Genomic DNA, 14,206 nt, shown 5'->3' with positions numbered 1-14,206 from the left:
TGCATCATTTTGATTGGTTGGTTAGTAGATGTAAGTCATAGACCACATTGTGACAAAGTCATCCTGAAGTGACTGGAACACAATGTTGTCCTAGGCTGTCTTTGTGTTCACTCACTGCTTAACGTAGGTTTTGAGGCACAACTAAGGACGTGGCCCGTGTTATCTTTGACTGATATTCTTTGCTCACCATAAAGTTTCTTTCTACTTAGAACACAGATGCACTTTCCCTCTAAATAAGTTGCATTCATCACTTTGATATCGGTATCTAAGTGCTGATAGTGATTACAACAAAATCTAAATCTGTTTGTCAATTAACACACAGTTGGACCCACCGTGAATCCTGACTCAGATAGTAAGCAGACAGCAGTCTTTTATATTGCACTGCAATGACATCTCAATTTGATGAGATGTTTCTCCAGTGCAAGTTTTGTAAAATGTATTACTATAAAAGCTAAAGACCAGACTAAAACGGAGAATGAAATCACAATGCAAACCTACTAAACAGTCCTTATTAACATGCAATTATTTAACGTCAAATAACACAGGATCACAATCTTTGCCCAGAAGTCAATGCAATGTCTGTCTTTTCTGCCTATTTGTTTCAGTGCAGATCTGTTCTCAACTCATCAACTAGACCAGTCCTAAATTACCTCATTCAAACGATTGATTAGCAGATGGTACAGTATGTGGCTGCAAAAGCGCCAACAGAATCGTACATAATAATGTTTCAATTTTAAGTGATTTGTTTTTGAACCGCTGCAGCAGTGTCACCGGATTCAGAAAGGTAGGTGTGATTATTATTATTATTTTAACATTCAGCATTTTAGGAATGTGTGACATACCAGGATATCCTCCGATATAGATGGGGTCATTGGTGTCACATGTGTTGGAGCGTACATTCGGACTCTCTGCTTGGCTCTGCTTCCCGTCAACCACCAGCTCCACCTTGTGGCGAACTTTCTTGGCTGTGATGGAGTGCCACTGGCCGTCACAGAAGCCCTCACCGTCAGGCATGTGCTCTGCTGTGATGCGTCCAGCCCCATTGTCTACATGGAAGAGCAACTAGGGGAGAAGAAGTGACATATAAACAAACAAACAAAAGAAAGCATGATCTTTTAATTTCTACAAATAAAACGAAGACTATGTTTGAACGGTCTAGAGGTGTTAGTCATGAGATTTGATAGCTGTTTCCCTAATAAATCTCTACCAGGAAGCAAACGAATATATTCTCCAAAATACAGTACCTTGCCCTCGACAATCTCAAGTCCAAGTCCATCGCTAACTTGGTTACTGATGGTCAAAAGCACTCCGTTTGTTCTGCTGGTTCTGAATTCTAATGTTATCAACACATCTAGACCCACTCTGTAGGGAGAGACTAGATAAGAGAAGAGAAGAGAGATCATTTGATAGATTTACAACAAGACACAAATATATTTGTCCATGCTTTCTTACTCTACACTAACCATGTCATCAGTTGTTGCTAGATACAATAATAATAATAACAATTGCTGTTTTATGACGTCTGGATTTCTCAAAGAATCACCAGTGTCTCAATATTAGTATCTCACCTGCTTTCAGGAAACCAGTGCCATCAAAATATGTCCCCGTCTCCGTTGCCACAAAGCACCTTCCCACCATGTGATGGGCAGTGGGTGCAGCCATGTCCAGTTGAAAGTCCTCACTGGTAACCTCAGAGGGACCTACACAAACAGTGAGGGGGGAGAAAGGAAGGGAGTGAACACATGAAATAAACTAGTAACCCCTATTGATGATAGCACCATATTTAACAAGTGTACAAAATCAAAATTCTACCTGTAGAGGCTGCTTTAGTGCTCACAGGACCTCCCACCATCTTAAGGTTACGGATGCATCCATTGATACTATAGAGAATCTATAGGAAAAGATGGGGAGGGTGGAGACAGTTGAACAATAACATTTAGTTGATCGCTAAAATCCAGCATCCTACACTAAATGTGTGTGTCTTACTGGTCCTATCCTTTTAGTAGTGTAGGTTTGTGGTAGTCCACCAACATAGAGCATTCCCACCACGTCCAACAGGTCGGCCTGGTACGGAGACATCATTTATTAATGCCACAGTTTAAAAACTTGTTATAACAGCTATTCTACTAACAAGCTTGTAACTACGTACTACAAGGCAGAACATTTATAAACCAGTACCTTCTTTGGACTGATCATCTGTTTACTGTAACGTCCATCGACAATAAGAAAAGCTCTTTGCTTATTGCGAGTAACGCGGATCTAAGAAGACAGACAATAGGCAGACAGATGAAATAAGGACAAGAAAAAGACGAGCATCTCTACATCAAATATACAATAAAAGATGAATAATATACTGAATGGACTTCAATAACCTTGTGCCAGTTCCCATCATTGATAGAGAAAGGAACACAGCCGGATATGTTTCCATGACCAAGATCATAACCCAAACACACTTGGCCTTCCTTGATCTGTAGGAGAGAGAGGTTCATAATTAAGAGGTGACAAGTAGACACAAGTATGAACCTGTATCAGCTTCTGTACAGCGTCAGTAAATAGAAAAGACAGAGGTGGGATGAAGGGGAATATAACACATTCAAACAAAGCTCCTTACCATGAAAACGTTCATATTCTCATTGTTCTGTTTCTTTATAATGCAGTTTAAAGTTCAAATGCATTTTACTTCTGGCGATTTGATTGGATTTTTCTAGGAAATCTGATGAACTGTATTAAAGAACAAAAAGAATGTGTACCTGTATGGAAACAAAGTCTGCGTGGTTTATTCTTGCCATGTAGAGAACAAGACCTGAGTCCTCCTTCGTTCTCAGGTCAAACTCCAATAATAGCCTGAAACACAGATAGAAACAAGTATTAGAATATAAAACAATATTTGATTACTGCAGTAACGCACAGTCTACATGCACAATAAATAAAGTATGCAGTATGTCTTTGTGAAGTTTTACACTTTTCTCTAAATAGAATTTGCGTACAAAGTTATTGAACATTTTTCTACCAACGAATGCATTTAACCCTCTATTAATTAACAATTATTATTATCAATACGAACCTCTCTCTGACTTTGGCGTCATCAAAGGCGAAGCTCATGTGGCTGTTACGGGTCAGTCCAAACTGATAGGCCTTCTCGAGCGCTGTCGGGGCAACAGCTGATGCACATGAATCCTGGAAATTAGACATAACTTGTCAGTTACGCTGACAGTGTTTCACCAACCAGCTCCTATTGCCTCATGTCAAGAGGCAACTGAACAACTGGCCAGAACAGATGCCAGTCACACTAATGGGGCGTCTGCCTCTGATCTGCAGGGACCTGAAGGATTGGTCAGTCACCATGGGTGAGCTGAACTGAAGAGTATTTTGTGCAAACTACTGTGCCCTTGCTCTTCTCACAATGCAGTTCAGTCATTCCCCACAAGGTGTCAGTGCTGTACTTCTGTAGCCATCCAACTAGTTTCTTCCCCCCCCCCCTCGTCCTTATATTTTCTTCTCCATGTCCAAGCCTTCATCTTTTCTCTCATTTCATGTCCCCCTCCTGTCTACCCATCTGCTGCTACTTTCCTTTCCTCTCATCTTAGTTTTATTCTCTAATGTCTGCGTCTCTTCTCTGTCCTGGTCCCTTCTCTCTAATATTACCTCAACTTCTCTGAATTCTTCCAACAGCTCCTCTTTCTTTACCGTCTTGTTTCAACTATTCTTCCGTTCTCCTCCCGTCAGCTCAGCTCTTTATCCTCAGATCCTACTTTCTCCCCCTCATTTTTCTCTACTTCCTCTTCCTAACCTTAATTGCCCACCGTCTACGTTTCTTCCTCTGCCTATAACTGCCCCCTTTCTCCAGTTTCTCTTTACATTTCCTTCAATCTTTCAACTTAACTTTCTTCACTCTCCTCCTGCTTCCTCTACTTTCACATCTTGTTTTCTTTTTACCTTTCACATTTTTCTCCTACATCAATTCATGTCACTTTCTTCTCTTCTTTCTTTAACGTCTCATTCTTTCTTTTTTAAAAACACTTTTGCTTCTTTTTATAAGCTTCACTCCCTTCCTCTTTCTTGCTCTGACTTTTTATCCCCCTTCCCCTATCATCCTTTTCCTCTTATCGTCTCTCCTGCATGCTTCGTCACTTCACCTCACTCCACACCATCTTCTTCATATCTCCTCCTCCTCCTACCACCACCACCTGAAGGAGGTGTCCTTCCTTTTACTTCTCTTTTGTTCTCGCATCTCTTCGCTCTCCTTCACCATATTCACTGTTACCACGGGCACTACCTACACTCTCTTCCTTCCTTCATCTCTTCTTTTGAATATACAGTATCACCTATTAAGTAACAAAGCGTCTTTGCCAAACCTCCTGAGTGAATGTGAGACAAAGTTAGGGAGGGAGAGGATCTTAGATGACACACAGACTGTCTGTGTATGTGTATGCGTCTTAATCTCGTCTCCTCTCTTGTTCGCTTTCAAGTGAAGACATTCCCCACACCGTGACCTTGCTTTGTTACAGCTGACACTCACCTCTTATCGTGCTCTGTCCTCATATCCGCTCCTCCTCCTCAACCTCCCTCTTTTTTCTCTTTTTCTCCCTCAACAAAAGGGAGACGTCACTTTCTCAGAAGCCCTTTCCTTCCCTCTCCTTTCATTCTTCTCCTGATTTTTTTTCCTCCATCTTTCCATTAAGCCAACAAAAGGCAAGAGCTGCTCTCTTCAGAAAGACTCTTCCTCCATGGCTGCACCTTTTCTCTCTCCCCTCTCCATCTCCTATTCTCTTTCATCCACCTCTTCTTCCCTCCCTTTCTCTCATCCGCTCTGCATCTTTCCATTAAGTTAACAATAGGAGGACAGTCTTCCATTCAGAGTGGCTAGTCTTTGGTTAGAGGTCGCGGCAAAAGAATCTGAAGCAATTTAGTCAGGATTTTGTATAAGTGTGTGTGTGTGTGTGTGTGTGCCCCTTTAAAGTGTCTAACACTCAAGAGTTAAAAAGTCCATGCTCTGCTTATTGTACTGTAGTTTTCAGAGAAGCTTTTCTTTTGGCCTCTGGTAGTAATTAGCTTTAGCTGCAAATGCTTAACTGCTCAGCTCATGACCCATTTAAAGAGTAGGCAATATTCCTTAAATATATGTAACTGGTCACTATTATTACTCAGCAGTGTTTCGAACTTGAGTCCTGAAATACTATAAAACTAATAAGGCCCAAGGCAGCTAATTATGTAAATGCAGCTTTGTAATGGCACCAACATCTACTATGGGCAGTCTCTGGGTTCTCTATACCATCACTGTGATAGGCAGTGTATGTAAAAATTTTAAAATGACCTTAAAAGGTGGCGATATATGCAAATGTCTGGGCACCATGGGCCATATTTCATGAATTAAACAAATAGAAAAAACACTGTAGCTATAATGGGATTCAGTAGGTGGATGTGCTATTACAACACCTCACCATAGAGGACCAAATAAGCAGGTTTTTCTCTTCTGATAATAACAAACGTCAAGAGCTTTTGGTCAGAGCACTTAACCCTCAAGCTCAAGTAGAACTGGTCAGTGGCCATGACCTGATCATTGCACTGAGAGGCCCAGTAGCCAGCAACTGGACAATAGTGAAGTACAGTGAAAAAGCTTTGCTCAGCCGACTAAACTAGGAAAAGGAGCACACTAAGAAATGGAGGGTATGCATGCCTTAATTGGGAAAGAAAAAAAAACTCACTATATGTTGTATTTTTCTAAGGTTAAAATTAACTAATGATAACATTATAAAATAAGTAGCTAATAAAGGGCACATTAGTCCTTAAAATAAAGGTAGACGAAGGGCAAGTATTTTCTAAAGGTGGCAAGAAACAGGGTTGCAAATTAATGCTAATATTATTCAGTATCTGCTGGATGTGTAAATAACTACCTGTTTGCTAAACAACTTTCAGTAAAAGTCTGTAATATGTCCATGTTTACAGCCTGTTTCTACTTTGAAATGATCATAATTTATGAAAAATTGAATAAAAGACTTAAAGGTAAATAAAGAAGGCTAAAGTCTGATAGGGCAGAAGCTGATCATGAATCCATACTCGAGTGTCACTCAGTTGAACTTTCAATGTGTGTGTCTGTGTGTGTATACCAAGTCGGCACTGGTTTCCTGTTTAGCAGTGGGTGGGGCAGGAGCAGCAGTGGGTGTCACAGCAGGTGGGGCAGGGGGCGTGGCCTCCTGCAGGTCAGCAGTCAGGAAAGTGGAAGGAAGGGGATTAATGGCAGCAACAGAGCCAGAATGGTTTATATTGTTTATGACAAGCACACAGCTCTCCACGTCAAATACAAGCAGACAGTCATGTAAAGAAGATGAGCGGTCAAAGAGGTTAATGAAGTAATAAAAGAAACATTTAAATCACCGTTTCCAACCATAAATTCCCACATAATTAAAACAATGAACAGTGTTTAATAAGGAATTATTCTTTTTCCTCGTTACACTTCAACTATGATAGATTTCACTGACACTATGACAGAAAAAAAAGCGTCAGTCTGTTTCCACGTTTTAAATTAAGTACTTGAGGATGAGAATCTACCCTGTTATACTTTGTTAATGTCACATTTCAGAGAAACTGAGGGAAATTAGAGAGCTGTGATTTAAAAAGCTAATTAGAGGCAGTAGTCGTGCTATCATCAATCAGACCAGCAAGCAAAAAAAGGCAAGTATTACACTCTTAAAAAACAAAGTCAATCTTATTTTTCAGAGGTTCGTTGGAGCCTACGAGATGCCCTTTGTGGAGCTTCTTCAACCTCCAAATTAATACTCACAATTCTCTCAACAATCAGAAGAACAAAATATGTTGTGACAGAACAGTGGGAGATAAAGAAGCCTCTTTATTCAAGCACATGCTGTGACAGTTGTTTACTGTCAGCTGTGATTCAACTCATGATTACATCAATATCCTTTTGCCGTTGATGAAATATGTATGTTGTAACCTGAGTGCAGAGCTCTGTCATTACAACCCTTTAAAAATAGAACTTAAAATGTAGTGAATGTTTAATTGGTTCCAATAATAGTAAATCAAAGTGGGTTGGGCCACAGCTGCCACAAAAGCTATCTCCATTTGTTACTATATAGCCAGGCCAATTTTGCATGAATTTTATTTCATATTACATTTTAAAGCATATGAAAACGGAAGATACAATAATAAATATCTAAACTATTTAAACACACATACAATTGACAGACTGTACACATATAAACAGGAATAAAACTGTAAATGTGATGCTTTGTTGAAAATAAAAGGAGTCTGAATTGAATAAAGGCAACCCAAGTTTCTTAGAATAGCATCAGAATAACCCAGTATCATGTTTCAACCTTTCATAAAGATCAAAGAAAGACATACTCTATACGAAAATACACTTTGTAATAGAGGCGAGAGGAACAGAAGCCTACCCTGAAGGGACTCTGGTTCTCTATAATCTCCACTGTTGGTGAAATAAAGGTCATGTCCTTTGAAGACTTACATCTTTTTAAAATTTCTTCTTTTTTCCTTCCAGGTCTGGTGAGATATTTGCTTATACACTGTAATTTGTTGTATGTTGTAAAAGAAAGCTGTTTGATGCGTCAAAGCTATTCACAACACCTGAGAAAAAAGGTCTGAAATAGGGGCCTTCAACCACAGTCAACACTCTAGGACAGCATGTCGTCTATATCATAAAACAGCTCATTTTACAGCTCATAAAGCAAAATATTACAGAGTTATAGCCAGGATGGCATAATGGAGCTCTTTGCTTCTGTGCTTCTTCATCAATGTCCTTTTAGAAGAGTAGTTTAGCAGGTAACTGGGTAACCAATAACCTATGGCTGCTGTAACAGCTCTAATACATGTATTCAATCTATGAAATTACTAAATCTTGCCTATCCCAATACTAAGGGTGGCAAATGAAAGACTCATCGCCTGCCAAGCTTCTTAGCATAGTGGCTGAATGTTAGTTGAGAGTGTTTTGGCTCCTGTGGGCTCATAAAGCATAAATGACATGCACAGTTAGCCTAGCGTAGCACAGTGGCTCTGCACTGTATGACAGGCTGCCAGAGGTGGAGTTTAGTGGCTCAAGGCTAAAGTGACTATAAAGAAGAGTTAATGGGCTGTACAACTGCTGTGTGATGAAGCGCTAAGCTAACATGGCAAGGCCACGGCGGCTTTTCATCTGCAAGAAATAGGTGTGTGTTTGTGTGTGTATAAAAACAAGAAAAATAATATAGTAGAGTGTGTCTGAATTTTTGTAAATGGATAAGATTCTTCTCACAGGTGTGTCTCTATATGCATCTAGTGTGCATACAATATACGCTGTGTGTGTATGCATTAATTTGCACAGCTGCTAACAGATTTAAATTACAATTACAGTTTTTTTACATTACAAAAACAGTAAATGACCTTTGATGTAAGATGACCGTTAATATTTTAAATATATATAAATATATATAAATATAAATATTAATGTTGAAAGTTATTTTGATGAATGTTTAGTAGTGTAACTGCATGTCAACTTACAGCAGGAGGCTCTGGAGGTGGTGACACAGGGGCTGGGGTCAGTGATGGACTGACTGGCTTTGACTCCTTTTCGGGCTCCTTTTCGTCCGGCAGAGGAGGTGGAGGTGGTGGTGGTGCGAGGTTGGGGCACTGGCCAATTTCAGCATTCTCAAAGGACACTGGCTGGGAGAAATCTGAGGGACTGAGAGATACATGAGAGATAGATCGGAAATTAGATTAAAAATTCTTAGAAGATACAACTGACTCATATTCAAACAGAACATTTAACATTTAAAGAAGACAATTTAAACAATGGCATTTTTGGGAATGTGATTTTTCAATTTGTTGCAGGGAGTTAGTTGAAAACATCACCATTACTCTCACGTCTGTGTTTTAGATTTAGTTTGTGCTATAGCCATTTCTATTTCTAGTTTATGCATCCACTCAGTACTTGTGTGCAGCAACACTAGTGACCTGGCAAGTCTTCGCTGCACCAGGCTGTTTCCCAAGAAATAGTTACAACACACAGAAAATTCAATGTGTTAATTAGAAAGCTTTAGAGGTGCTGGCAAGTTTATTTTTTAACTTTGTAGAAAGCTAGGTTAGCTGGGGAAAGCTAATCAACCTCCAAATCCCAGCTCCACTCCGGCACAGACATGAGTGGTAATCACCCTACTCATCCAAGAAAATGTTTCAGATTTAGCAAACACATTTTCACCATGTTTCACCATGATACAAATAAGGTTTCATCATGGCAAATGCGTCATCTGAACATCATCAAACACACATACACAGAGGCCCACTGTATGAAAGCTCACTGACGTGTATCAAGAGGAAGTTACAGCTTTGTGGTGACACGGGTGAGAGAGCAAAAAGACAGACACAAACATAAACACACAAATATATGAGGAGTGTAATTTGAGTTATGAACATGTTTATGATGTTGGACAGGTCAATTACTGTTGGTCAGCCAGAAAGAGACACTGGCTTTATTAACATAAACACCATCAACATTGTCTCCTGGAATCATATTAACTATGCTTTAACAGAACGATGTAGAGCTCATCGGTTTGCGTAAGGATACAAATGCACTGTAAAAGAAATTGAGAGAATTGGTCAGTTTTTCTTGTCTAAGTGCTTCCAGATGGTGGAATCTGTGAAAAATTGAAACTGAGTCTGTTCTTTTGTCCGATATTCATCTTGTGGTGTCTGTACCGCATTACACAGTTGATGGATCAAAAACAAAAACACTAACCAATGTTTTTTTTTTTTTTTTTTGATCAGATCAGATTGCAGTACTGTAGCTGATGATGAAAAATAAGTAGACCCTCACTACTGTAGAGACAGTGGTGAGGGTCACACAATACTACAATACTGGTTAGGATGTAATTTGACAAGAAGGATACAGACCAAAGTAAAACTTATTATTACGGTTTAAAAAAAAATCACTTTGAAATGTCCTCTACAGCTTTATACTTTATATATAACAGTACTTCAATACAGTCTTCTGTCAAGTGCTAAAACAAAAGTCTTAGTCCTACTCTGGTCCAATAAAGTAGAAACACAATGCAGCAGCTCCAGAACATGCATTTAGACGTCCACTGCTCCAGTTAGGTCTCTATAACAAGATTTCAAATTCAAGAATTGAATTTTCAAACATTTCTGTGAGTTTCACGTACACTGCATTGATCATGAGGTTCCATATACATCCCTGGAAGGGGACGTTGGCTCTGCTGGACAACTGCTCTACTTCTGCAGGAATACCACCAAGGAAGATCCGCTGCAAGTTGATTGGCTGGTCATTGGGAAGCGCCGCCTGCCTTTTGGCCTCCTCATCAACCTGAACTGCAAAGGATCTAGTGCACACAGAGGCAAACACACAAAGAGTACTAAATAGATTGTAGTTACAAAAAAATAAATAACTGACGGAAGAGAAATCCACTAACACACCAACCTGCCAGCTTGTCTCTCTATGCGCAGCGAGTGCTCCCTCCCATCATTCAGTATGCCTTGCTCAGGCCGTCTGATGACACGACGTGGACTGTGACTGCCGGTAAACACAAGGACCTCCAGAGAGCCTTTGTTCAGCATGACGGAGAGGTAAGGCTGTGGAATTGGAGATAAACTGTATTAGCTGAGGAAATCTGTACATGTAAACATCTTTTCAGGGTATAGAAGATAGAATGGAAAAGGAACTGTATGATCAAAATATATAAGCTCAGAAGTAAGCAGAAATATTAAATCAGAAATGAACCTGCCCATAAAAACATCCCATAAAAGCTGCTTCCTAAAAAACAACCTCCAGTGGTACCTTTCTTTTAGCACTGGAGTAAATGTCTAGAAGTAGCTAGTAGCTTGTGCATGTTTTGTCAGAGCTACAGACTGTCTAAAAATAAAACAAAGTTGACATAGTACTACCTGCTTCATTTTACAAAATACAGATTGTAATGTTACAGCTTTTTAGTTGGATAAGATGATCATACAATAAAAATGTTATGCCCAACTTGTTCAGTATTTGTTAGAAAACATGAAGATAAAGGAGAGAGGCAGAAAACCTAAAAAGTGAAGAGAGAAGAAAAGACAAACATGCTGTAGGAGAGATTAAAGAGCAGAGCAAAGCAAAGGGGAAAAAGTAAATGAATAGGGGGCGATGAGGGGCTATAGAGACTGAAATTGGGGGTGTGGGGTTGAGGGGGATGACAGGCGTAGGAGAGCAGTGGGGAGCAGGGAGGAAAGGATAACAAGAGATGAGAGGAACAGAGAGGAGAGGATAATAGGGGGAAGAGATGAGAGGGCAGAGAGCAAAACAGCGAGTGAGAGAGAGAGATGGGAGGAGAGAGACAGACAGAGAGGTGCTAGAGAGCAGTGGTGCAGGGTCAGGCTAATTTGAATTTTAATTCACTGTGTGCCAGAGGGCGAAGTGGGAGACAATTTACCACCTGAAAATGGAATTTCAATTTGAGGTCGGGGACAAATTGAACTGAGATGTAGCTACAACATGCCTCTCGCTGTGCTGCCTCGCGCACAGCGAAAATACAAAGTCACGCACGCGACGTACACACTGGTGCACAGACGCAGACACATGTCACACAAAGGCCGGCTATCACATATGTACTCACGTGCACATATATGTATATATACTGGAGGAAACGCACACAGACGCACGCATGCACATGCAGACATTTGGAGACTGAGACCAAATGTGACTGTGCAGCAAACACGCATTCAATCATATTCACAAGAAAAAGCATAGCATCTGTACTATACTCACACAAAGCAAACACATGGACACAAATACTACTTTGTTGCTTTGTGTCTGTTGTGGTCTCAGGCTGAATGTGAAGCAGGTTAAAACACAAACTAAAATGAAAATGGTCAACTTCAAAGTCAACTTTCACTAGGAAACAATGGCTAAGGTGCAACAGTAAATCTAAACTCCTGCTCCGTGTTTCCCTTTTCCTACAAGTTATAAGCTCCTACGTTGCTACTAAACAATCCTAAATCTTTTCATCTTTCTATCTTTTCAGAAGAACCAAGAGGTGGTTTTGAGGGGGCACAGGATTTCAAACTTAAATCTTCTCAGCGCTGCTCCTGGATCAGCAAAGCTGTGATATTTTATGACGAGAAATTCTCCAGAAATTTGTGGTTTCGGCCTCAGATGTAAACAGTTCTTACAACCATGTGATGAACGTCATTTTTATTCTCTGTCCTCCCTCTCTCCTTTTGGCTTCCTCTTTCCCTCCTATATATTGTGCGACACTCGTTTTTTTCTATTATTCTCTTATGCTGCACCAAGTTTCTTTCTCTCCTCAAACTTTTCTTTTCCTCTCTCCTCTGTGCCCATCTGTTCTCCTCTCTTCAGCAGCTCTTGCATTTTTTCCATATCATTTCCGCTTTTCATCCTCCTCTCCTCTCATATTTATTCTCCTCTTTTCAGATCGACTCCTTCCCTTCTATGCTTTTCTTTTCACCTCTAAAAATCTGGCTCTTCTCCCTCTTCTATCCTTCCATCCTTTGTCTCCCACCCCCTTCCCTCTGTCTTTGTCCCTCTCTAAAACATCCATTAGTCAGGGCCAAGTTGAGTTGATGGTGTTTTTAACCTCGTTTAACCTTTCCACACACACACGCACCTACCTACACACACACACACACACACACACACACACACACACACACACACACACCCCTGCCAGCACAGTTAGTAAAAATAGATTTATGCGCCCAACAACCAGTGATGATGGATAAGCTAGAGGTAACCCTCTGTCCTCTCTCTCCATCTCACACACACACCCACACACACTCAATGCATTGGCATTTATGTCTTCATGACATTGTATTAAAACACATACACAAAAATGGAAACACTAATACACTCACACAGACATTTGTTTCCAAATATGCACACATACACACACCAAACACTCCAGAGACAAATTCCTTGTAAGCGCACACACATATATGGCCAATAGATGAATAAACTGATTCTGACATGGGTGTTTCCAGCAGAGATAAAATGATTATTTAACAGTTGTTAGGATGAAAGAGTGCTATATCAGTACAGGAACAGGAAGTGAGTGTTTTTAGGCATATGATAATCTAATCTATCCAGATGACAACAAACCTAAATCTCATTAAAATGCTGGTTTGCATGTGTGTGTGTGTGTATCTGCCTAAATCTGTAGGTTTATATAATGGATCAACAGCCACAATGTGTATGTGTCTTTGTGCATCTGTTAATTTAAGCGTTTTGGATAAAAGACAATCCAATTAGCCCAACAAATATAACAACATGTACTTGTGTAAACAAGACCTGGGCGGACATTAGTGTAAATTGAACCCACCTCTCCCGACTGTCTCCGTCTTCTCTTGGAGCCGGCAGGGTTTGAGTTCCGGTCCTATGGATTTTTGTTCGTCAGAAAAAAAGGATAAATTGATAACATTTTATTTCACGTATAGTAAAATCTATCTAGGTAACCTCAATTTTTATTTAATGAGAGCCAAAGTATAAAAACGCTCTTTGTACAAGAGGTCTGATATTAACATTACAGATGTTAAAAAACTTTCACTACTTAGATCACAACCATGCCCTTTTCTCATATGCCATAAAATAAAAATACAACATACAGTGAGGACTATAGTTTCTTTACAATATGTACTAAAAGGAAGTGAATGCATGTGAACAATGAGGTTAAACCGAACCTGCTGTCTGTTTGGTGAAGCGCCGCCTACTGCCAGTAATATGGTGCCGGTGTCGGCTAGAGTGCTGAACGACAGGCTGATCTCTGTGTCGACCCCCAGAGATAGGCCGCCCAACTCCATGTATCCCGGCTTTGAGAAACTGACTGTATACAGGTTCTGCAAGACAGACACGAAACAGTTGCAGTTTATATGTATTCAAGTATAAATGTTGGTTCTAAAGTTTTACAGAACATACAGATGAAAAGTAAAAATCCAAGTGTATGTGGCCAGATTAACTTTTTACTGAAGCTTTAGTCAAGTCAAGGTTTTACTCATAAAGCAGGCAACTTTTAGAGGCATGCTTTTACAAAACCTATAAAATGTGCCGCTATCCACTTCTTATTACTTTGACTGTGGCTGCAAAGTGGAAATACTTACATATCCACACCAACACACAAGCACAGACACATACTCCAAACTCTGAGCTTTGTAGCACAGAATGTTTGGTGAAGGAAGGACAGATAACAACAATAAAAAGACC

At 40.0% G+C, this 14,206-nt stretch overlaps 1 protein-coding gene across 7 annotated transcripts in view; it reads right to left on the bottom strand.

Annotated features, from left to right (window-relative positions):
* Positions 1-14,206, bottom strand: part of lama2 (laminin, alpha 2) — a 129,230-nt gene that overhangs the window by 2,566 nt on the left and 112,458 nt on the right. For 6 of the 7 annotated variants that reach the window (XM_026341336.1, XM_026341339.1, XM_026341338.1 and 3 more), the window contains 15 exons: positions 13,687-13,842; positions 13,329-13,382; positions 10,442-10,593; positions 10,167-10,343; positions 8,509-8,689; positions 6,108-6,194; positions 3,065-3,177; positions 2,751-2,844; positions 2,373-2,468; positions 2,179-2,259; positions 1,987-2,064; positions 1,813-1,891; positions 1,569-1,700; positions 1,245-1,375; positions 843-1,062 (listed from right to left, as the gene is read on the bottom strand). In XM_026341336.1, the coding sequence (XP_026197121.1) occupies positions 843-1,062; positions 1,245-1,375; positions 1,569-1,700; positions 1,813-1,891; positions 1,987-2,064; positions 2,179-2,259; positions 2,373-2,468; positions 2,751-2,844; positions 3,065-3,177; positions 6,108-6,194; positions 8,509-8,689; positions 10,167-10,343; positions 10,442-10,593; positions 13,329-13,382; positions 13,687-13,842 (1,831 nt within the window). The remainder of the gene's footprint in view (positions 1-842; positions 1,063-1,244; positions 1,376-1,568; positions 1,701-1,812; positions 1,892-1,986; positions 2,065-2,178; positions 2,260-2,372; positions 2,469-2,750; positions 2,845-3,064; positions 3,178-6,107; positions 6,195-8,508; positions 8,690-10,166; positions 10,344-10,441; positions 10,594-13,328; positions 13,383-13,686; positions 13,843-14,206) is intronic. The other variant, XM_026341341.1, reaches the window with a different exon arrangement.

This window comes from Anabas testudineus, chromosome 24, assembly GCF_900324465.2.
Source record: "Anabas testudineus chromosome 24, fAnaTes1.2, whole genome shotgun sequence".
Taxonomy (NCBI): Eukaryota; Metazoa; Chordata; class Actinopteri; order Anabantiformes; family Anabantidae; genus Anabas; species Anabas testudineus.
This window is presented reverse-complemented; position numbering and strand designations above follow the sequence as displayed.